This window comes from Chelmon rostratus, chromosome 2, assembly GCF_017976325.1.
Source record: "Chelmon rostratus isolate fCheRos1 chromosome 2, fCheRos1.pri, whole genome shotgun sequence".
NCBI lineage: Eukaryota > Metazoa > Chordata > Actinopteri > Chaetodontiformes > Chaetodontidae > Chelmon > Chelmon rostratus.
In genome coordinates, this window is record NC_055659.1 from 24,495,020 (window position 1) to 24,520,452 (window position 25,433).

At 42.1% G+C, this 25,433-nt stretch overlaps 1 protein-coding gene across 1 annotated transcript; it reads right to left on the reverse strand.

Annotated features, from left to right (window-relative positions):
- Positions 1 to 21,955: 21,955 nt before the first annotated feature.
- On the reverse strand, positions 21,956 to 25,414 carry LOC121623125 (potassium channel subfamily K member 15-like). Its single transcript, XM_041960301.1, has 3 exons — positions 25,132 to 25,414; positions 22,428 to 22,997; positions 21,956 to 22,295 (listed from the first exon to the last, which is right to left on the reverse strand). Exons 1-3 carry the CDS (start codon positions 25,412 to 25,414, stop codon positions 22,030 to 22,032), a joined length of 1,119 nt encoding a protein of 372 aa, XP_041816235.1. The 3' UTR covers positions 21,956 to 22,029.
- Positions 25,415 to 25,433: the final 19 nt, after the last annotated feature.

The following is a 25,433-nucleotide window of genomic DNA, read 5'->3' on the forward strand; positions in this document are numbered from 1 at the left end:
AAGGGAGGGACTGCTGCCAGTACAGCTCTGGGTAGAACAGAAGCTGCGTCACATGCACGGTATTATTAATGGGTACACTCCAACATCCTCAGCATATGATACCGAGGCCAGTATGTGTTGAAGTCATGTGACTTCAGTAAATAGTAGTGAGTAAATATTTTTTTTACACTGGTGCCATGTTTTTGAACAGCCTTTTGTAACTTGGGGCCATGTTGGAAATAAGTGTTTTCACTTCCCTTGGATTTTTGGTCTGCAATCCAAATCATTGCATCATATCACACCTTAACTTTATCCTCCATGTAAGATCAGAAAACCCAGTTATATTCCATTTTATTTTATTTTTAAATTAGGATTTTTTTGGCAACAGCGCTTTGTCACTGTTTTTGAAGACATTGACAAATTATGTCATCCTGCCAATAGGGGGCGTCAGTTCAGGAAATGCTTATCCTTGTATCTCCATTAATGGCAGAAGATGGACGTTTTAACTATTTATTCATTGGTTTGAGCTATCTGATTGATTTTGAAGGATATAGACAATCAAAAACAACAAACAATGTGTAGTAACACATTTTGTCCAGCAGCAGAAATGCAATGTAAAGTGTTGACTGTGCAGGGCAGCGATACCGCATAAATGTCCACTTTTGTACCTTAAAAATGTTCATTTATTCATTTCACTCTCTCCAGCTTGTCTTATCACAATGTCTTTTTGTCTAAAGAGGAAATAAAACTGATTTGCACAAGTCACTGTACATACAGTATTTTCAGCGCTGTGCGTCTCTCTTCGGTTTGTCGCCTCTATGCCGAACCACAGGCCCTCAGAGAGTTCAACTGCTTTCAATTCCTACAAAGCCTCCAGACAGGCTTTTGCTTTCCATTTTCTGTCTGTTCTCCCCAGCGCTCTCAGTTGCCCCGTCTTTCCGTGTGAGTAAATGAATTCCCCCCTGATTGTGGGAGATGTGATGTGAGAGCAGCGATCGGGGCACTTTAATCTCAGAGATCCATCCTGGAGGTTTGTGCCCCGCCTCGTCACTCTCTGTTCAAACACTGAACTTCCCTACCAAGACGACGAGGATTACAGCGCAGCCATTCGCTCTCTCTTTCTCCTCTCACTCCATTTCCCACCCTTTAATGTCTCGCACTTTCTATCTCTCTCCACCTCCTCCACATCGCTGCATTTTTAAAAAACACTGAAGCGTTAAACTTCTGTCTGTGACACGTTGTGACACAAAGGCCAATAATATAACAAATGTCCACATAGCCTGATCCGATGATGAACAATGCTGCTCACACACACGCACGCACACACACACTCATCACATCCAATCACGATGTGCACATTTCACCGAGTGTATAAAACAATACAAACAACTGGAGATCTGATTATTAGCACACCACACAAAACGCTGGTGTGATGTCATTTTGAAAAATGAAATCAGTGAGAACCATGACAAACGAGGAAACAGGAGTGCAGCACTCAAATAAAACCCCACGAGCTGTGAAATTATGTTTTCAGACATCTGCACCATCTAAATGAGACAGATAGAGAAAACCGTTTGTGAAGAAGATGCTACAATTCATGTAAAGCTCCTGTGTGCGTTGTTGAACTTTAGGCATGTGAAGTGTGAATATGAATATTCACAGATGACTTGGGATGTATACCCTGAGAGGTTGACAGGTGCAAATTGAAAGTCATGTCTGTGAACCCATGTAGAAACACTGTATAAGCAAGCACTTTCTCATGAATCCTGGTGAGCATGTTGCCGTTGGCTGTGTATTAGATTTCTCCTTTTCTCACCCAAACGAGCTCAGAGTGGAGGTTGAGCTGTGCAGCAGTTCTCCACCTGTCTCAGAGTGTAGTGTAATCTCAAACCATCTGATCAGATCTGATATCTGATTATAATGTCTGATTATAAAACTAAGCGGTTTCATATTTCTGTCCTGTTTTCGAAACAGCAATTTATAAAACAATCAGGCAGGAAAAAGTGCTGTGACATTTGAAATACAAAAATATGTGAAATTCACTAATAACCACAAGATGAATCAAATGAAATAAAAGCTGTTCCAGGCTGTTTTCTGCCCACAGCTGGAGTGAACAGCGCTGAGAGTGAACACAAACACATGGAATTACACCTTAAAGAACTCTTCAGGTGCTCAGGGTACTGGGAGTGGGTGGACTCTGTGATTAATGCTCAGGTAAGAGGGGACAGAAAGGGGAAGCTTCTATTTTCAAAACCATTTCAGCAACTCGTTGAAACCAGTCACGAGCTGTGCATCCTTCGGCTCACGCACACCTTCAGACCACTTTGTCCTCTCCTCGTCCTCCTCTGAGTTCACAGCGGCGTCCTCACTGTAGGACAGCGACACCTGATTAACGTGCAGCTGAAATTAACAGCTCTCTTAGTAAGAGAGCTAATAATAAAAATCATCACACCTACATCTGAAGTTATTATATTTTTGGCTTGGGGGAAAGTACGTTATTAACGCAGAACCCATCAGTATACTGGGTGTGTGTTGTGCTGCGAGATAACGGCTGACGCTTTCTGTTTCTGAGCACATGCAATTGTTTGTGTTGTGTTTATTTCATTCTTTTTACTACACAGTGTATTTACATAATCCCAAAATTTACATACAATTAGATAAATCAGCCATTATGAAACCAAGCGAGCAACATTTCAGCATCTTTCAGAGGGAGAGGGAGCAGCATTAATTAAGATACACTTAATTATGTTGGGCATAGCCTCACTTTAACTGCTGCCATGAGTAATGCAGACAGATAATGAATAAACCCCTCAAAGCACTCTACCTCTCAGAGCGCCTGTTATCAGGAAATGAGGCCCACATCTGTGCGAAGCAACCTGTTGACATGGTCTTGTTACAGCGCGAGATGGAGTCATTTGGTTTCACCCAGTATGCGCCATTAGAGGGTGAAACCTGTGTGAAATCAAACTGTGTGAAATGGAAGTAACAGCAGGAGTCAGACCTCCTTCCCATCAAAAGGCCCAGGATTAAACTGCACCGGGCAAACTTAGCTGCGTCTGACAAACCTGAGGAGCGAGGGCAGCGTCGGGGAAAGATGTGCGGATGTTAGAACATACAACCACTTGGCTGCAGAAGCATCTGCGGTAATCAGTGGAGGCTACAAGCAACAGTACAGTATAATGGGTCCCAATGCGAGATTTTTTTGTGGTCGGACATAAGATTGCAAACGAGCAGACGTGCGTTGGTTACAGGCCTCAGGCATGAGTTACCTGCAAGGAGATGCCGTGCCCTATTTTGTGCAGGAGACATGAGATGTTAGTTGTTTTCGTTGTTAAGCAGAATGAATCTCCCTTTCTCTTTCAGTTGAACCTTGTTTTTCTGTGTCAGCAGTGCAAATTTCACAATACACATATACACTTCACATTATCTGTTGGTTAGTTTAACAGCAACACTGATCTAATATTGCAGAAAGGCAGCTCACATTCAGCTGATGTTGCCAAAATATTCTCTTTCGGTACAGCAGTGGCTGTCTACTGCTCCTCAGGGTCGGGTTTAATGCCAAGAACAAAATTCACTCTGACAATAGAGCATCTTCTTCTATTATATAAACACTTTGGCCATTCAACCTTACAAAAATGTCACTACACTACGTTTTACAGCATCACTGTAAAGTGCTTATCAGAATGCGGGTCATAAACGTTAAAATTATTAGATGTTAATCATGACACTCACTCACTTTACCTCGTAGTATTTCACATAAACCTCAACCATCAAAGAGTTGTGTTAAGGCACGGATGCAAATAACTCAAACTGTAAACAGTCAGGGTGCCAGTTTGCCTCATCTTTTTAAAAAAGCGAGCTAGCATGTTACTAACCTGACCAAAAATGTGTTTTTTTTACACAAACTCAATTGAAAACGGCACAAAGGCAATATCTTTAATGTTTGACCTCATCAGCTTCATTGATAATTGTAAATATCTGCTTATTCTGAATTTGATGCAGCAACACGTTTCAAGTTGGGACAGCAGCAACAAAAGACTGGAAAAGTTGTGGAACGCTTCAAAAACACCTGTTTGGATCATTCCACAGGTAAACAGGTTGATTGGTAACAGGTGATAGCGTCATGATTGGGTATGAAAGGAGCATCCTGGAAGGATGGAGCGAGGTTCACCACTTTGTGAACACATGATTGCATAAAAGATGTTACTACATGGGCTCAGGAGCACTTTGTCGGTTTGTTTGCAACTGACTGTTCTATTTAGGTTTTACACAGCGTCCCAGCGTTTTTGGAATCAGTGTTGTGCAACTAACCTGTTTTACACAGGAAAACAAAGATACAAGAGATGTTAGCTCTGTTCATTCAGCAGGCTGTGAAAGAGGAAGGAAGCTCTTGAATAAGAGGCTAATAACTGATGTGAGACATGGAAATGGTGGAGAATCAGCCTGGAGGAAAGACATGGCTGTCCAGGGGTTTGACTGAGTTTCTTCATCTCATCATCAGAGCAGAGGATATCCCCTCGTTGTCCATCACATCATGATCACTGAGAAAGAGTGAATGAGAAATTGACAGAACGTGGTCCCCGATATAGAGCAAAATGGGCTCAACCTGATTAAACTGAGCATATAGATGCAAATTTTTCAGTGGATAAGGAGATAAGTGAAGCCTAAAGAGCCCCATTAGAGGGGATCTCAGTGTGAAATAGAACAGTAAAGTGTCTTATTATCCCAGTACATATGAAGTATTGAACATCTTTATCATTTGCACATTAGTTCCAAGTTAAATCCCACTCTACATGCAGGCTGGCTGAGTTACGTTATTGCAGTCATGATCGTTCTCCGCAGTGATCGCCTCACTCACAGCGTACTTAAAACTGAAATCCATTCTGTATCTTAATGACAAACATAATCTTAAGTAAATAGTTCCATATTTTGGGAAACATAATATTTATTTGCTGTCTGAGTTAAATAAGAAAATTGATACCACTCTCATGTCTGTACCCTACATCTAAGTCTCCAGGCAGCAGACAGTTATCTTAGCTTAGCATAGAGACTGGCTACAGCTAGCCTGGCTCTGTCCAAACACAACAAAATTCAGCACCCCTAAATCTAATTAATCAACATGTTACATCTTGTTTGTTTAATAAAAATGAAGTGTAAAATGGTGTCATGGCTCGTTACGTCAGACTACTTCTCGGCGCATAGGCAGATCTTATTGCCTTTGGACAGAGCCAGGCTAGTTGTTTCCCTCTGTTGTCAGTCTTTGTGCTAAGCTAAGCTAACTGGCTTCTGGCTGTAGCTTCACATCTACCGTACAGAGAGGAGACGGGTGTCAGTCTTTTCATCTAACTCTCAGCGAGGAAGCGAATAGCTGAATTTCCTGAAACGGCGACGTGTTCCTTTAAGACTGGCTCATTTACTGTGGCTGAACTTACTGTCTGTGGCTGTGTACTGCACATGAGTGTCATCACTCAGTGTAACAGCTTGCAGTTTTTCTGATTGACTGTGCCAGTAAAGTCTGTTTAGAACCGCAGTCATCCCCTAACAAGTCATGCATTTTCTACATTTTTTGTCGGCAAACTGCAGTTAGTGGATAAACATTTCAGCTTTTGCAATGGCTGGTTCAAACACATGGCAGGCTTTAAAAGCAAGCACTTGTCTGAGGCAGCAATGAAGCCAAACTGTCCAAAGGGTGAATGTCTCTTCAGAAGTCCTTTCACAATGGAGAAAAACAACACTAAAGAACAATTGAACATTATAACAGTACTGGATAATAATGATATAATGACCATTATATTGCAACGTACAGATATTCCTAATATATAGTCAGCAATAGGGAGGTTTTACCTATTCTTTTAAGTCTTTTATGATTTCTCTTTTTTTCAATAAACTGCGGCTTATTTATTAATGCTGGTCATTATGTGATTGGGGGGTTTGTTTCGCAGCTTGCCACGTAATTACTCGTGGCTTGAGTTTATGATCTTGTCATTTCTTTCATAAGCGCGGAGCTCTGCCTGGCTGTAATACTGCGGCAACAACTTTCATCCAAATTCTGAGGCAAAAGAAATATTCTTTACAAGCCTTCCACCAATTTGAGGCAGATGAAAAAAGGAATTTTTCTGTTTTTACAGAACGTCTCCTTACCCAAACTCAATTCTTCCCAATAATGACCAAGTTCATATTATCATGACAGCGGTGTGATATTCATCAAATGAACATCACTCATCCAGTTCATCGCCGCTGCTGAGTTGAACAGAGGAGGGGAGAAAAACAATAATGTTTCTGAGCTCTAAATTGTGTTTGCTGATAGCGCTACTGCTTGGCTGGCTGTTGATGGATATTACTTTCCATGCCATTCCCCAGGCCGCTGTGTGAAGCAGTGCCTTTTGAAATGAGCGATTGTGTGATGCTCCTCTTAAACTAGTTCAGCATGACATCATTCATCATCTGCGGCAGTGCCAGCGGGGAGCGGCAGCGTCCCCACGTCTGCCAGTCACAGTGGGGTTACAGGGAGAAGGGCTGTCTGCAACCTCGCAGCGCTGCGCTTTGCACTGGGCCGCTGAGGTAGCGCTACCTCCACTTTTCACAAACAGCTGAACCACAGTGGTAACTACTTTACAAGCTATTTTAAAGTACTGCCTCCCTGCATCTACCCTGTATTAACACCAAAAGATTTGCAGCAGACATTTCTCCTGAGGCCACAGAACAGTGCAAGAGCGATGCATCATCCAAGGAAAAACTGGAACATCTTTAAGAGCATCTTGCTGTTTTTGAGTATATTTACAGTTATTTCACAGTGGTATGAATATATAATGATGGCCGAGTCCATACAATCAAATTTCAGCTCGGCAAATTGGCACGTTAAAGGATTCTCCTCATTAACGCCTGCTGTTTACGGTTCCAGTCAGTTTGTTAGTGCTCCAGTTTCAGGCTGTGCTTACTTTGCAGCTCTCCTTTTCAGCAGCACTTCTAAAATTCGCACCTGTCAACTCTTCAGTCTGTGTTTCTGCGTGTGTGCGTGTGCTGGAGAGGAAACTGTTTGCATAGGGAGCAAACATACTGTTAGCAGTTAAGTTAAGGCTGACTTTGGATCTGCTGCTATTGGGAAGCTTTACCGACAGTGTAGAGGGCAAAGCTGACCTCAGCGTTTCTCTGGCACATCTGAATTCTGGTTTCCAAAAAACAGTTCCAAGTGCCTTTTCACCACATTATCATCTCTGAATTTAATGGACTCGGCTCAAAGTGCTTCTGAAGTGCAGCCGATGCACCCACCAGTTTCTGCTCGCTGTATCCGTGGAGCTACAGCTTTGTGGACAGACAGAGGGCCGTCGTTGAGAGACTGGCAAAAATCTAAAACTGGCTGCCCTTTGAATGTACCGCAGCCTGCAGAGTAGGCTATTTAAAAAGGAACATCCACGCTGTGTGTAATAGCACAAAATACTTGAGGCCTGGTCACACCAGCATTTAGATTTCATTTCAATGGAATCGCAGTGAGTAATAAAGTGTCTTCACTGTGCTGACCTTTGCAGGAACAGAGAGCCTGAGAGTCTGAACAGGACAAGCGTTCATGGCTTATTAAAGCTTCCGGACAGGAGTCGATGATACAAATCCCTAAACGTGTGAACATACTGTCTTGTTTACAGCTGACTTAGCTTACTGACTATGTACATACTACCCTGTGACTGACTAACAATAAGGTTAGGCTAGCTTGCACATTCATAGTTAGCTTCGCGCCTGCAAGTAGTCACCACACCACCAAGTTTCTTGAAGCTCGAACGTCACAGAGAGGCATTTCACTGCAACCATTTCCGGTGAGATCGAGCCTTTAAGCTGTTAATTATTTATTGTGTTGACAAAATAGGTTTAGTGTCCACTTTAAAATAGCCTGACTGGTATTTCATTTATAATGCATTTACTGGTTTTTCATTACCAGTGATAAATACACTTGTTTGAAAGTGAAACGGTTTGATCGCAGTTCGGTTTTATTCATGCAGCATAATGCTTTTGGTTTATTGTAAAAATGACAAATTGCTGGAGAGTCTTATCTGGCTTGATTACGGTACCTTCAGCTCAGCGTCTTCAGTCATTAAACACAGTAAATCATGACGCTGTAAGGTTTGTAAACGTGTAATTAATTTCTGACTCTTTGGGCTTTGTGAGGGATGAACCTCACAGGCGTAGACTCACTCACTGACTTTTAACACCATCTTGGACATGTTTTTTTCTCTTCTCTCTCTCTCTCTCTCTCTTTAAAAATATTATACTGACTTCTGAAGCTCAGTGTAACCAAGGAGCTAAGACTCATGTTGGTTTGCTGTTTTAACTTCAAGCTGAATAAAGTTAAAAAAAAAAAAAAAAGATAACTTGGAATTCCAAGTAAAACACTTGAAACTATTTCTGTAATACCATATATTATAATGCAAATGTACAGTTCAAAGACATTTATTATTTTCATATTGGTCTTTGGTTGTTAATTAAGAGCTTTATTGATAATAAATCACGCATTGTCATTCACGTTCATTCAGGGATAATAAAATGACTGGGGGCCTTGAGGCCATAGCCGGAGCAGATGTGGTGATTTGTGTTTGGAGGGGCCCCAGTGTAAGATGTTGCTTAGGGCCCCAAAATGTTCAGAAACGGCCCTGTCTCAATCACCCCCTCTGTAACTTGTTTTCCATAATGTGCACATACAGTACTGCACCAAGGTGCAGAAACTGACTTACAATTATATGCATATATTCAACACCAGGTGTAAATGTGTAAGATAGAAGCTAACAAGACTGCCTCTAAAGGTCTGCATTTAGCACAAAGCTCTGCCGCTGAATATTGTATTAGCACACACCTCTCTTCACCCTCAGCTGACACTGGTGAGCAGGAAGCATTTGATCAGAGGGCATAAGTGGTGTTCAGCATTTCTTCCCATTAAGCTCCAGAAGGAAACTGTCTCCTTTTATCAGATGTGCTGTAAAAACTGTATCTCTGAGATGAAAAAGCAGCCGGAGTGGAGCCACGCCATCAGAACCTGCCTGTAAAAACGGTTTAAAGCTCAGCCGAAATTTATGTGGCTGTCTAATGCTGAAATCATTTTTGGCTAAAACATAGAATACTGTGATTTTTTTTATTTTATTTTATTTTTTACCACATCTCAAAAAAATGTGCTCTGCATTTTAAATTTCAGTAGATGTGGTGTGAATGATGTGAAGACAGCCCAAAACAAGTGTTGCTGGCCATTTATTCTTGTGGGCAGATGCAGTATCATGTAGCTCCAACCCTCAAAGGCCATTTCCAGCCGGTCAGTGTAGTTTACCAGCTATTTTAGGTAATTGACATTGATGTTCTTTTCTCTTTTACTCTGAGTAAAAATGGCCCTTAAAAATACACACACAACACAAGTAATCAGGGGTTATATGTTTTAACATTCAGTGCAATTGACAAACAATCTCGCAGAGCCACAGATAAAACTTCTACAACATGTTTTTATGTCGTATTTCATTTAATTTCACTGCGGCTTTGAATGTGATTGCATCAAGTCTGAGGTTCAATTACTTATAAGGGCGACCATCTGATAGCTGTTCTGTAAAGAAAAGAAACACACACTCTGCATCCCCTTTAGTCACACAGCACTGAGCCTCTGAAAAGCAGATGTAAAGAAAAAGACTGAGGAAAGACTGGTCAAGTGTGATTGTAGGAGGAACAGACAGGTGACCAAAAACTCACTCACTCACTCACTCACTCGCTGCGAGGTAAAATGACCAGCTTTGCAAAGGAGAGTGAAATGACAGCTGTTTTCGGTTTTTGACAAACAGCTCTGTAGAGATCCTTTCTGCAATGTTGTCAGACCCTTGCAGAAAATCTGAGCCCGTCAACGGCAAAAACACTTTTAGTGGACGTACTTTGAGGTGTGCAGTTGGCCACAAGGATGATGTTGCGGCCACTGCAGCCCGTTTCGAGGGATGCACGAAAGCAGTTCCAAAACTTTTGGTACCTATTAGTTATTTAGATCAAAAATAGGGTTCAGGTTCAAAAATTTAAAACACTGCAATTATCCTTTCATGCAGTTACAGCATTGGTCCAACATCGGCCCAGACTGTGTGAGTCGCTGCACTAGCCAAGCAACATGCTAACACCGAGTTCAACAGACTGACCTGCAAAATAAACAGAAAAACATATTAAAACATGGCAAAGCTAACAGCGTGCAAGTTTGAGGTCACAGACAGTTATTTTGATCCATCCTTGAGTTTACCATGACCAGCTCACATTTACAGAGCAGCCTCTGAGTAAAATGCACACATTCCAACACATTAAGACACACAGGGGAAAACAAAATATTCAGTGAGTTCATGATTACCATGATTTAATGTGTGTTTTGCAAAATATGCAACCTTTAATCACTGTCAATGCAGTACGTCAGCAAAGGTCACTCATGTCGTACTTGTCATGAGCAGACATCACAAGTGTTTTGCTATTATTTGATGTGAAGTGCATATAAAGCAGCAGCAGATTAAAAAAAACCCAAACTATACATGAAAAAGCTAAAAACTGTGCAAAAGCCAGGCCAAACAGGTGAGATTTGAGCTCCTTTTTAGAAGTGTTTACAGTCCAGTGGGAGCGAGTTCCAAAGTCTGAGAGATATGACCTCAAAAGTAAGATATCCTTTGATCGTCTTAAAGACTGGAGTGTGAAACACAAAACAAGCCTGGTCAGGTGGCCTCTGTGGCCTGCTGACAAGGTACAGCACTTTAGTAAGTGAGAAATGTGAGAAGAGAGATGCGTACATTCTACAATGGGAGCCAGTGTAAGAATATTAAATGTGGGATCGCAAAGGTGTCTGCGATTCCCTGAACGGCAGCCATTTGCGAAGCGTTCACAATCTTTATTCAAGCGCCGCTTGCTTCTGTGAAACGAGCTCCTGGTACGAAACCTTGCAGTCGCCCGAACACTCGATCAAGATCAAGAGCTAAAGAGATGACCTGCGGAGTAAACAGAGCTGCAACAGTCCAAGCAGGGTGACAAATAAGCACAAGTGATCATCTTCTTCTCATCTGGAGGAATAATGAGCTTAGTGATATTCCTCAGGTGGTGGAAACACAATCAAATGTCCTGTGATTTCACCGCGCCGCCGGTAATAAACGAGGCAGTGTGAGCCGCTGTGTGGGACATGTGGCTGATAATAAGTAGAACAGTGACATCCGTATTCTGCTGGACTCCAACAGAGAGAGACCTCTGGCTCTCAGCTCTTTGTTTAATCACTTCTCCGAGGAATACACAGCTCCACTGAGCAGGTGAGCTGCAGGCGTGACACACACACACACACACACATCCACACACACACACTCCTGCCTCATAACATAAACTGGACCTAATATACCTGCAGTACCAAGAATTATTTCACATGTAGCTACAATTTATGATTTCTAAATCAGCCCTAACAGGTACACAGAACTCCATCTGAGCTCCTGAAAGAGGGCTCAGTTTCTAAAAGTCCACTTTCAGCCTACTCACAGGTTCACTGGCTGGTTTGAAGACTGTGCCATGAGCGAGCATCACATAACATTAGTGCCGTGGTAAGAGGAGATCTATAATTCTTCTCCACCAGGAGCGTCTCTTGGATCTCTCTTCTTTGGACTCTTGTTCCACTGTGAAAATGCCTCTCTGTCCGTCTCAGGTTGCTGTACGACGTGCCAGGCATCTCCTCGTGTTGCATTACTTATGTGTGATGCACGCAATGCGTTCCACATTTCTTTTGTGTCTGATTTGAAGCTGATTGCCTTGGCACTAAGGATGTAGCAGCAGTAAGCAGGATAGACTGCGACACAGGAGGGATGTGGTAAATTAAGCTGCATTCCCACCAGGCAGCCCTCTTCAGTTTGTTACACATTAGAATGGTTATTTCACATTTGGCATAAATGAATGGACGCTTGTTTCTTTCTGAGCTATATTTTGCTTGTAATTCAAGCCTGCAATAGCTGTTTTTTTTTTGTTGTTTTTTGTTTGTTTGTTTTTTGTCTTTTTTTTTTGCCTTTTCAGAGCAGTGGAAATAAGCTATGAACACAATACTGACATCTCAGCACCTTTTAATGTGATGTGGAGTATTTGTTTGCAAACGGTTGCTTATTTAAACATCAGGCAGACGGCAACAGCAACCAGCTGCCTGCTGCAGCCACAAACAATGGAGAGCGGAGAGGGTGGATGAAAACAGTAAAGGTGTGGGCTGGACTGCTAAACAATGAACCGATACCCACCTCCATAAGATTTGGATGATAATGCTCTGTGGATTTCCACCCCTGATACACCTGTGATTAAAGAAAAACACGCATGAACTAAATGAACTAAACTGGAGCTGTTTGCTATACACACCCCTCCATCATGGTCTTTTTGGGTGGGTAGCAATCTACAACAAAATTATATGCTTATTCTAAATAAACTTTGAAAACTATGAGTAAACTATAAAACAAACATTGCATTTAATGAATAATTTCTTCTTTTCTCTGGTATTTTTGTCACATACAGATATACAGTGATGGTTGCATGTTGACCTTGGGGAACACACACATTGTCTCAACAGTCCTCTGACCGTCTGCAACTAAACTGGAGAACACAGATAAAACTTCCAGCAGCCCAGTGCAGTCACTTAATATGTGCACATTTCCAACTTCACCTGATTGTCTGTGCAAAAATCAAACATCATAAGACACTTATGACACTTCCATGCTATCCTGTGACCTTTAAACTATACTTACAAGTTTAAATATTTTTAGAATGATGGGATTTTGGGACAAAATTGTGATTTTGTTACCTTTTATAGGTTCTTGAGCATTTATTGTTTAACAGGTGTCAAGTATTTCTGAGAAGAAACCAATAATCATTAATATTTATTCACGTCTGCCTATTTTGGTTTCATCTCTGTGACTCTGAAAACAAATCTGAGGCCTTGTTGCTGAGGATGTTTTGCGCTGTTTTATGCAGCACAGCAAATCAGATACCTGCAAAGAGAGCCGAGAAACAAAGAGACAAAACCAAGGTCTGCTTGCATTTCTTTAGTCACTTCTTTGTTGCTTCAAAGTGTAAAATGTTTTATCGCTTAATGACTTGCACCTGGTGAACAACTGGTGTGCTTGTGTTTTGAATAGCAATTATGTGCAGTATCAAAGGAGCTTTTATATAAGAGGGAATTTCTCATTACATTCAAGGTCTCTCTATTGTTTCCACGTGGCGCGTTAACACATTCGGGCAGTGACCCTCGCGCTCAACAACAAGACCCGATTCTTGCTCTAACTCTGACCTTCTCTTCCAGGTGACACAAGTGTTAAACTCAAATCCTATTATGCAAAACGTAAAATTAAAAAAAAATAACACAAAGTCAGCATCCTCAGACTTCATTACAAGAGCTCAACTTTTTTGCCTCGTGCGCTCGCTCATGTTCTTGTTAGAGAGAAAGCGAGTTAGAGGATCTCTGCAGGTGGCGAAGCAGTTTGGGGACGATGAGCGATGGTGTGTCTTAGGCCCATCTTTAATTCAGATGTCTCATGGTTCTGTGGTGGAGAGAAAACAAGAGACTTAAGATACAAGATTGATGCTCAAGTGGGAGGCGTGCACAGCCAGTGTGAGTCACACAGCTGAGGCATCATGCAACAAAACAAGCAGGAGATTTGCAGTTCATATGTCATGCCATATCTATCGACTGGGCTGTCTGGTTTTGTTGTTTTATTCATAAATCACATCAGATGTCGTCTCTCTGTGTGTTTTGTTGGACTGAATTATTGCTGATATATCAACAGAAAATGTGGCTGAACTGAATATGTGAGAACTTGTTATGTGAAGGACAATTTTGATATAAAATAAACATGGCTGGCCCCGGGGCAAAAATGAGCTGCGGGCCCCGGTTGGCCCCTCTTCCTTCTCTCACTCTCCGTGCACTGTGCCACCATCAAGGCCGCGTCAAGTAAACGACACTCAGCAGCTTGATTTTGAGCCCCAGAAACCAGCCCGCTCTGTGTCGGTTAGTGTGTGGTCATGCGATTGAAGAGAAGATAACTGAGGAAATATAAACCAAAGTAACAAACATCTCCAAAATATCATAATAATCCTAATCCTTTCAGTTACACTGTGTAATGTTAAAAAACAAGACTAAAGACCTAAAGCTCCACTATCAACCACTGAAGGCTGCAATGTCAGTCCCACCCTACTATATGAAAGTGTCTGACAAAATGAACAATATACTGACAGTTGTACAAAGCCTGGCTGGTCGTGGGAAGAAAAAAACGAATAATTGATGTTCTTGAATGAATAAATTAACCATTTGTGCTCTTGAATCACAGAATTCATGCCTTTGAATTAGTCATTTTTGCAGAAGAATTAACAGAACAGTACATTAAAACATATGATATAGGGATGTCGGAGATATCACGATGTTTCAGAAGGGCAAAATTCAAAGTAGATCTGTGCATCAGTGACCAAGATCAAAACCGAAGCAGCGAATGTGTAATAGACTGTCCACGGCCTGACAACCACGAAGTACTTTATGTTACATGCAGCTAGCTGATAGCACTCAAAGCTGTCGAAAGAAGCGTAATAACTGAATTAAAGAAGTGTGTCAAGGAGACAAAGACAAATGTAATGAATGCTATAACCTAGTGACATTAATATGATGAGGTGGAATCAGCATTTGTAGGCACCCTAATACTAAAGGAAAAGCCTGCCGCTAACAACCCATGCACCGACTAACCGAGTAGCCACAGCAACGTGCAACTTCTGTTCTTGCTTTTATATCAACTTCACAGTTATTTAAAAAGCACAAATTAATATTGCACACAAATAAAACGAACAGCACTCCTGATGCGTGCCTGGTTCTGTTCGATTAAATTCAGTGGCAATCTGCTCATTTGATTATGTGAGCTACAGGTGCCTGAACAGCAGCTCTCAGGTTCCCCCGGAGACGACACACCTCAGAGAATCAAAGGCAAAGGAAGCACATACAGTAAGAAGCACACATCACAATAAAAGGATATGTTTTATCACTCACCTACTAACCTGAGTGCTGTCAGCGTCAGATCCGGAATTCACTTATATTCACATCTTGGCAATCTCATTTAAATTCTTCTGTTTCTACTTAAAGATACTGCAAAAAAAAATGGACTGAAGTGATAACAAAAGCGATAGCGTACCTACTGTCATCCTCACACAGACGTCTGACAACACCATGATAGAAGGTAGAGCCATAATTGACATATTTTTCCATTTTAAAAATGAAAACTAACCCATAGTTATGTGCTATGGGCGAAGAAAGAGTGGGAGAGTTTGTGGAATCATGTCGAAACATTTATTTTAGTGCTCATTATATCACAAATGTTATAATTAGAAAAGTGTCGCCTGTACAACATAAAATACCTCATGGGAAGCACTTATATAGAGTATTTATATACGCTGTCTTCCTGCGTGAAAACAGCTGCAAGGAATAAAAACCTGCATCCACCTCAGTCGTTTACAGTAGTTAAACCGCTCAGTCCTCTGCATGCTCCCTTTTCACTTTCCATATGTTTGGATGGGCCGTGATGGACAACAATTGTTGCCCCGTATTTGGCTCTTGCCATCACAATCCAACTTCCGCTGCCAAACTAATTTACTCCCGCCGCCAGCACCCTTCATAGTTGCCTTGGAAACTAAAGTTGTGCTAGCTTTCCTGTTTAGTGAAAGTGAAGTAATTGATGCATTATATGCTAATCAGAAATAACAGTGTGGGTAGGATGATGTGGATGTTCACCCAGTTGGCATACCAAGCAGATGCAGATGAGTGTAAAGCTGTCTGTTTCCTGGGCAGACCTTTGATGATGAATGCCAGGCGCAGCTCTGCCGATGGAAACGTCTGCTTCCTGCTCAGCAGACCAGCAAAGACACGGTCAATGGAATATTAAAATCATTATATCTGTGAATGAAGAGAAAAAATAGAGCGTTGGAAGCGGGAAATGGTGGCGCGATAGATAGCGGTGATTGTTCATCTGGACTGGATTTCTCAGATGCAGCTGATCCTCACTGATCTCCTCAGAGCAGGTAAAATGTCTCTGTGCTTATGATGCACAATGAAATGTTCCATAGAAATAGATGATTGCTCTAATCGGTTGTGGGACTTAATGAGATATTAATAGAGGAACATATGCACACGCTGGAAAATCTAACACAGTAAAACGCCTCAGCTCTATGTCACCATGTGGACGATGATGACTTAAAAGCGGTTCCCTTTTTTAATGGTTTCTCTTTGTTGTTATCACTTATTCCCCAAAATCTCTGGCTAATGAGTGTTGCTCTATATGAAATAGAAATAAAGCAGTGCCTCATGATACAGTAGCAACGATTTGGGCTCCAGACAGTTGACAAGGGAGAAAAAAAGATAAAAATGGAATAAAACTGAAGTGCAGTATTGTGAATTATTTAGTGCAGGGGCCGCAGCAAAGATCTGACTACTTCCTCATTTAGGAAGATTAACAGATGTGGCAAATCACTCTGCTGTCAATCTTTTACAGTTCCGAGCTGAAGAACCATGAATAAATCGGGTTTCATATCTCCAATGGGGACTTTTCTTTATGAGGGTCCTCTTTTCCTCTCTTCCCTGCACAGCACATCTAAAAATAAAAAAGGATGCATTTGTTATCCAAGCTGACTGAAGGCCATTGTGTTGCATTTTTCTCTGTGGCCTTATCTCACTCATTCAAATTCAGCCCCGACAGCAACTTCTGAATCCGTCTTGCTTACAGAGGGAAACACGTTTGTGCAAGTTCGACGCAGAGCTGCACATAAAGAGGAAAATATGGCGCTGCTGGACAGTAGATAAGGGTGACCTGTACGTCACAGGGGGGTGTGTGCTGGCCATAGATTTTGTAGAATAGACAAATATCTTCATCCCACAATGACGTGTGTCTTCAAACTCTGCACCTATGTCGTTTTCCATAGCAGAAACTTTTGTGCTTTTTATAACTTTCATGATAAGCTTTTAACTTAGTCCCACTCACTTGACTCCTAACAGCTCGTCCTCCAACAGAGAAGCACTCAGACACAATGAAGACACTTTCGCACAGACATTAATCTGCCACTGGCCACAGCCTTGGTTCATGGCTGCGGATACACTGGCCACGCAGAATAAGAACTTGCCCACCTCCTCCTCCTTCTCCTCCTCTCTCTCTCTTGCTCCCATCTCTCACTCCATCTTCGAGCCACTGTTTAGACAGGAAGCCGTGTGCTCAGAGAGGCTGTTGTCTTGTTAAATGGTACAACTGCGGAGGAAATGGATAACAGCCAACCTTGATAATTTTACATCCTCTGCCTCAGACAGCAGACTGAATCACTGGCAATGATTTGCCTCAAAGGCTACTTCTCCTTCATGCTGCTTCATTAGTACTTTCATACCTTGCACACCTTTCACCTCAAGTCTGCAGGCCCACTGGTGGCTGCGTGAGGCTGTACTTGCAGTGCTGCTTTGAGCTAAATGCTAACATCAACATGCTCACAATGACAGTGCTAACATGCTGATGTTTAGCAGGTATCATGTTTACCATGTTCACCATCTTCGTTTGGTCTGATCCACAAATGTCAGCCTCAGAGCGGCGCTGGAAGGTGAGTCATGGATCAACAAAGTCAGCGGGTTTTTCCTTCTGGGGACAATGAACGTCAATCCAATAACTGTTTTGATATTTCAAAGTGTTGGACCGACCGACCAACTGACACTATCATCCCTGGAGTCGTGCGTCATGCAGCTGACTCACTCGGCAAACACACCAGTGAAAACACCTTGGCTTCTATTGTTTGACAGCGTCTTGTTTGACCAGGAAAAGTCAAACACTCGAGCTCTCTAATGTGGTTACTTGAAGGCTCAGGTCTACAAGCTTGGAGGTGATGTAGCATTAAGAGCAAACACAGAGAGTGGTATTATTCATTCTTCTTGATTACCAGTTCATGATTACTGTTATCAGGTTTGGATGTCATTATTGCAGAGGTGTAGGCCCGTTGATTCAAGCTCTCCTTTAAGACTTAATTTAAACTGCAATTAATCAAGCTGGGTGATCTCTTTGATACAAAATGTCAAAGAGACACAGTATGTCAAGCACAGTCTGATTGGGGAAGACAACCGCAGAGTGAAAACAGCCTTTTCAGACTGTTCAACACAAGCAGCAAATTGGCTGGAAATTAAAACTAATGAGCAATTACCCCACCAATGAACTTCTATTAATTTCTGTTTTCTCAATGCTCTCCAACTGAAACTAATTTCTACTCATTCAATCAGCCTGAATAAATATGACACTTTTTTTTAGTTCCTTAATCGTTCATTGTGTTCACTGCGAGCCACAGAGAATGTGCTTTTGCATTCTGATGCACGTCCAAGAGAATAACTCCTAATCTCCGAGCTCCTCCTGAAAGACTGTGAATACAGTGTACACAGACAAACATATTTCTCCATAATCAAAACATGGCAACCACTATTAGTTCAGTTTTATTTGTACACTCATAAATACTTGATTTGCATGCAGCTTCTATTATGAACCCCGAGCCTGTAGTTCTGCCATATTAAAGCTTTTTACCCTTCAGTAAAAAGAGAAAAAGAGAAGTAAAAAGAGAAGAGCTGCACTCTGCTTGAACCAAGGGCTCATTTCCAATCTAGCATCCCCTACCAATACAACTGCACATGAAAGACCCTTCAACAGGGGACAGTAATGACTTAACGGGGTGTGTTCACAAAGAGAAATATCTAACAATATAATCAATTATTCACCCGCTCTGTCAGCCTGGAACAACTATGATACAGCAGAGGATAAGGATGTGTGCATTGCTTTAATGATGAGATTCAACACTGTTATCAATGAACGATGAGATAAATTGAAGGTTATTGTGTTTTGTTTTTGTTTTCGTGATGAACTTAAGCATTGTTGTGTGAGTATTAACATTCTGAATTACAAGTGTATAGGTTTGCAGTCATTTTCTCTCCAACAAGAGCCGAGAGTGATGTTGAGCAACCTCAGCAGAGCTTATTGAGGAACCTGTGTGGAGATTCACCATGAAGAACAGCCCATCATACCAAAATGACAGGACTTCCCAAAGAAATGCATTTTCATAACGCTAATATGAGGGAGCACGTCTGAGTGTGCGCATGGAAACTGGACTCATGTGAAGTGTTCTACATTCAGAATGCAGGTGTTTTAAAAAGATCACTACCGCCACCTGCAGCGCACAGCCTGTAATAACACCCAACATATGAACAGAAAATTAGCTGTCTTCTCATCCTCTTAGGAATTTAAATGCCAAACTAAAATGGACTGAAATTCACTGAGCGACAGAGGAAGCTTGAAAGATGTTGAATGTGGCTGCCGCTCTTTTTCACAGTCATGCATGTGATGATATAACAGCAGAAAATCATCATACAAAAACTCTTTGTGTCAGAGAAAAGCTACTTATTCCACTTTTCCAATTCATTTTCTACAATCGCTTGCCTGTTCTGTGCCGTGGCATTAAATCTGTGGTCTGTGCAGATACTTCTCAATACTTTTATGCTCAGACAGTTGGAGCAGATATGAGGAGGCATCTGAGGCATCATAACAGAATAAAGTGAAGCACTCTCTGCAATATTAATGGGGTAATTATGCAAATTAGATCCCAGCTTTCATCACTCACAAAGCAGTGATCTTTATGCCTCACAGAAATGAAGCTCATTGTTCAGACCTCTCCTTTCTGCTGTTTCACAAATATCTGATTGATAACGCTGATAATGCTGGAAGCTGGTACACATCTGTACGCTTGACTGAGAAGCCTGTGTTCACTTATCAAACACCCGAGCACCTGTCCCCACGGAGGTAATCTGTGTCATAGTTCATGCTGTCAGATGGAAACAAATCCCTACTGTCATGCTTTAATTCCATATACAACGCTGATGGCACGCAGGAGTAAAGCTCTCCACAGACAAAGTGTTCAGACAACAGCGTTAACACACACACACACACACACACACACACACACACACACACACACACATACACACAGTATTTACATAAGTCATTCTTGAACTTCCATAAACTCAAAAATTAAACCTTACCATGCAAAGATTTCAGCAAACATGCCTTTTTCACAGATGTGACTTTTGCATAGAGCAATGCTTCCCCCTAGTGTAAGAAATGGGAACTAGGGGGAATTAAATGTCACTGATGGCTACCACTAGAGGCTCCTGCTAACAATAGGATGTAATGCAAAACTTAAGTAATCCTCAAGCTGACCCTCCACAGGGAGATCAGAGTAAATGTCAGCTACAGATTACTGAAATATTAACAGAAGGAGTATTTTTTTTTGTCATAATTTCAAATGAGGCCATCTTGGGTAGCTGGCAGTGGTCAACTTTTTCTGATTCAAAAACCATTAGAGAGACTCACTCACAGCTTCAGTGTCTTTTCTCAGTGGTGCTCATCAAAGCAGATGTTTGCACTGCATGAACATGGCCCCTGTGGTTAACAGACAGGCGTTAAACCGATGCTTCTTCTCACTGTATTACAAGCACAACATCAAATGTGAGCGTGGTCGATGATTGGACTGCTTCAGTAAAAACTGGCAGGTTTGGTGTAACTGAGCTCAAGAATTTGACGGCTGCTCTCAACACTACGTCACCCTGCTGATTTAAAGTAGAAACAGAAGAAGAAAAGATAAATATGAGGCTGCGGAAGAAGATGACAAGACAACCTGTTCAAATGTTACAGATTGGAGATGAAGCTATGAACAGCGTACTCCTCTTTATTTGCATGTTAAGGCTGAAGCAAACTGAGTTATGTGATTCTGAGCTGTATGAATGAAATTGACCTGATCTGAAATGTCTCGTGCCAGATTAAACATTAGGCTACCAGTGAAATCAGAGATTTAAAAGGTCACCGCAACAATTTAGTACTGCATTTCTATAAAGTTTGGGGACACACAAGAGACAGATTACACACCTGTCTTATAATAGTGACACAGTTCGAACGCTGATCAAGCTGCCGTATTTGATGAGTTGGGAGTGAGAACTGATGATGTAATCACCTGACGACTTCATGAGGGTTACTTTTTCAGATTTTAGCGAGCTCCCCCAAAGCCACAGAGGACATTATACAACTGTTTTCACAGGCTGAGTGGTACTCAAAAGCTGACTTTTGTGTGTAAAATCAGAGTGGCCTTTTAAGTAAAAACTTTTAGTAAATGCCTTATTTTCTACATTATACAAACAAAACATTTTTTATCTTCGATATTTAAAATGTGTAATTAAGGCACATTTGCCTCAGTATCTAATTGGAATAATATCTATGTGAGATTTAACCACGCATCTAAAAAGGCAATTAAACAGTCATTTGGACACATTTCTAATTTGCCAATTTTTAATGGAACTGCTCATCTTCTATTCTTTGTGGGGTATCACAGCTTTGACTGGATGAGACAATCACTGCACATTACACTGTAATGTAGTGTACGTGTCTGTCTCCGGTTTTCCACTGCACTAAGCACGAGGATGGAAACGTTACCTAGGGAACCAGCCAGAGCGGCAGAGTGTACATTCCTATTAGAAGACACCAATAACTACTGACTGGAAATGACTGAAGGTCGCAGGTGACAAACCGTGCAGACAGTCTGACACCTAAAATATGAATGCAGATAACCCCACCTTTCTCAGGTGCTGCATTTTCTGCTTGTCGATCACACATTTCCTGTAGAAACCTTTTCTATAACATACAGTTTATTGGCACAGTAATGGTGGAAGATATGTTTATGTGTGTGTGTGTGTGTATACTGTATGTAATGTATATATATACATCTTAGTCTTTTAGACATTTTTCTTCAGCAGTAATAATTAATGTAGAAAAATACATTACAAATTGTAAAGGATTTTTATGACATGCTACATTTCATCTGATAGCAAGTGATGCTACATTCATGACTAGGAAAGCACAGGACAATTTGTTCCACCAAGCAGAAACTCTAAGGGTTTTATCTTCTTCTGTGGTGTGTACAAACAGTCCCAAATAAAGGCCTCTTAGACGTAAGTCAAAGGTGAAGAGAAAGTTACAATGACTTCCTCCTGGTGTGAGGATTGTTCTTGCCCAGACAGAGAGCTACACTGCTGGGGGAGGCCTGTGAGGACACGGTGCAGGAGCTGCACGAGGCCCGGTCCACCCTGTAGGAGATGGAGTTGTAAAAGACGGGGTTGCTGTGGCCGCCCTCCTCGTCATGGTGAAGCGGAGAGGGGCTGCCGGAAATGTCCAGGCCACAGCACATGCAGGAGAACAAGGCCCTGAGTCTGCTGGGTTCAGGGAGATTAGCGTGCTCAGCTAAAACATGCCCGCGGTCCTCTACGGGAGAGTAGAGGAGATTCATACAGCTGGTGCCCCCCTCCATGGGAAGGGTCAGGTTGCACAGGCTGTTGTGTCCATCTTCGCCGTCATTCTGGGTAGCATCAGCACTTTCTGCTTCGGCCTCTGACACCTCCCTATCCCCCTGCGTGTCCTTAGGCTGCGTTCCCTGCTCCTCTCCCCCTGACTCAGGCCTCAAGTCAGGCTCCTCGGTGCTTACAGTGAGAAACCTCAGGACCACCAGGTTAAGAAAAGCCCCAATGACTGTCAGCCCAACCAAAATGTACATAAAGCTGAATGCCACATAGGGGGGTCGCTTCTGGAGAGCATCTTTCTTCTGCAGGGCCACAAAATCCCCAAATCCAATGGTGGTGAGCGTGATGAAGCAGTAGTAATAGGAATTGAAGAAAGTCCAGTCCTCAAAGTAGGAGAAGGCTGCAGCTCCGATACACAGGGTGCTCATGCACGACAGCAGACCCACCAGGACCATGTTCCCCATGGACACCTCTGTCTCGCGAAAGCCCAGGCCTTGCTTGGCTCTGCGCAGGAGGTAGCGAACAAAAGTGTTGATCCTCTCGCCCAGGCTCTGGAACATGACCAGGGTCAGAGGAATGCCCAAGACAGCGTAAAACATACAGAAGGTCTTGCCAGCATCAGTGCGTGGGGCAGCGTGGCCATAACCTACAAAGTCACAGTATATTGCAGGTCACATAAAGTACTACTGTTTCATGCCTATAAAGACACAGTACTCAGTTTCACTGCTGCATTACACACTGCAAGACCACAGTGCCCACTCACACAGGTGTTTTCACTTATCCTGGTTAATTACACCCCTACGCAGGTTGAACTTGAGCGGGACTGAAGTTACCAAACTACAAGAACCACTAAGAAGGACTGAAAGGTGTAACCTCTCCCACCCAAAGCGTTACACCAAATACAGTATTTACTCTGTCCCTGATTCACTTCATTTTAGGTCCTAACGAGGGATGAATTCAAGCTTTTCCTGTTTCAGTTCTCTCTCCAGCCGGCTTCAGCGGACTCACAGATGAACATCATGTCCTTTTGCATGTGGGACAATTTTGTTGAGTGGTTGCGAGACTATACAGGTACAACAAAACTAATAAGAGGGTCAGACAGATGTCAAGAGCAGTCAGTGCTCAACAAGTTCTAATCAGGCAAAATAAGTGAAAACCCCTGAGTGGGTGGACAATAGGCATGTGGACATGAACTTCTGGAGGACATAGCAGAAGCAGAGCAAAGGGAAACAAATAATGTTTCCTCTGAACTTTTCAACCCCACTTTGTTGTGGTTCATTAGCTGAGTGGTCTATCATATTCCTCTCGCTCACACGGAACAAGTTACCAATCTAAATATTACCAACAATGATGGACAACTGGCAAACCTAATTTGCACAAATGGACTGCACATTCATTCAGCAATTAGAACAAATAGTTTGACAAATTGCTCCACGTCATGTTTTATTCTGGTTCTGTAGTCAAGTGAAATTTTATTTACATAGACTAATATTACGAATAAGGGTCAGGGTTAGGGGTTAGGGTTTGGGGGTTAGGGTTGCCTCAAGGTGCTTCAAAAGTCTCACAGTCAGTGCACGGCTAAATAGTTTTTGGTTATTGCGTCAATGAATACATTCTTATAGTGTTTTCAGCCGCAAACACAGCGGTACATTAAGCAGCTAAAGAGTCAGGAGTTGGGAGAGACCAAAAACAGAGCTTTATGAGAATATTCCACTTAGATTGTCAGGGGGGCAGAAGCAATAATCACAATCAATGCTAATGTTACTAATGTTGCTTTGTAACTGCTGGATGCGTAAATAAGCGACTGTTTGATATCAGCTTAATTTCATTTGCATTATGCAAGACCTAGATAATAACATTTAAGGAGGTACTCCACCTGTGTCACCATCTGCAGAGCTCAAAGGCAGCTGCACAGAGGTAGCTGTACAAAGGTTGTGGTTTCATCCTCTACGAAGCACAAAGTCTGCGCTCAGCTTGAATTTAATGGATTCTAACAGTGACCAGTTTTCACAGCAGAAAGACAGTCCTGCCAAGTCCACAGAAATGTCTCCAAATTACTGCACTCCAACAGTATAGTGTACTTCTTGACAAAAATATCAAAATATGGCTAAACTGGCCTCCAGTAGAGAGGCCGACCATGTCAAGCCTCAGTCAGGACGCTGACATGTTTATACTGGAAAGTTCTACTGCAAAAAATACTGTCACACGTGTCTGCTCACGAGTACACTTGCACATTATTATGACAGGCCTTAGAGCAAATACAGACATGACATTGGACAATATTAACATATATATTAGCCAGCTATCATCATTGTATATCTGTATATGACAAAAATATCAAAGAGAATAAGAAATTCTGTATTTATTCATTGAATATGTTTATTCTTTATTTATGGTTTATTTTTATAGTTTATGTAAAATAAGCACATTGTTTTGTCATAGAGTGCTACTGACTATTTCACAATAGTTTTTTGCCTGTCTGCAGACACATTTATAGGATAGGATAGCATTACAACAAGTGACTCCACTCTCAGTATAGTTTGAGTTGTTTTTGCTTGAACACATGTTTTAAAGCGACAATCTGAATCATTTCCAAGAGTCAATTACATGCTGTTGTGTCTACGGTCTCTTTTCCCTAAGTTTCCACAGTGGCCCCTCCAGCTGGAGTCCCTGTGATAGAGCTTGTACTGTCAGGAGCGTCTAAGCGCACACACGCAGACATGGTTCAAGTGTTTTTTTTTTTTTCAGATGAGAAGCAGGTGTGGGGAAATCTCACGTACCAATCGTGGTGATGACAGTGATGGCGAAGTAAAAGGCGCCGGGGAACTTCCACTGCCTCCCGGCGCGGTGCGGCTCCGACTGGAGGACCACTCTCTCAATCTCCCTGTAGTCATCCTCGGTGAAGCCGTACTTCTTCTTCAGCTCGCTCAGCCTCTGCTCCAGCGCCTTCTTCTTTGAGCTCTCGCTGTCCGACTCCAGCGCGTCGAAGACGGCCGCTCCGATGAGCAGGTAGAAAACGATGGAGAGGATGAGACCGAGGGTCCTGATGTTCTGCGCCTTCATCCTCAGCTCCGGAGTGCGC

Coding starts and splice junctions, on each gene's coding strand:
- LOC121623125 (XM_041960301.1), bottom strand. CDS start 25,414: ATGAAGGCGCAGAACATCAGGACCCTCGGTCTCATCCTCTCCATCGTT. Junction 22,998..25,131: donor CACTGTCATCACCACGATTG/GTACGTGAGATT, acceptor GTGACTTTGTAG/GTTATGGCCACGCTGCCCCA. Junction 22,296..22,427: donor GTCAGAGGCCGAAGCAGAAA/GTGCTGATGCTA, acceptor GGCATGTTTTAG/CTGAGCACGCTAATCTCCCT.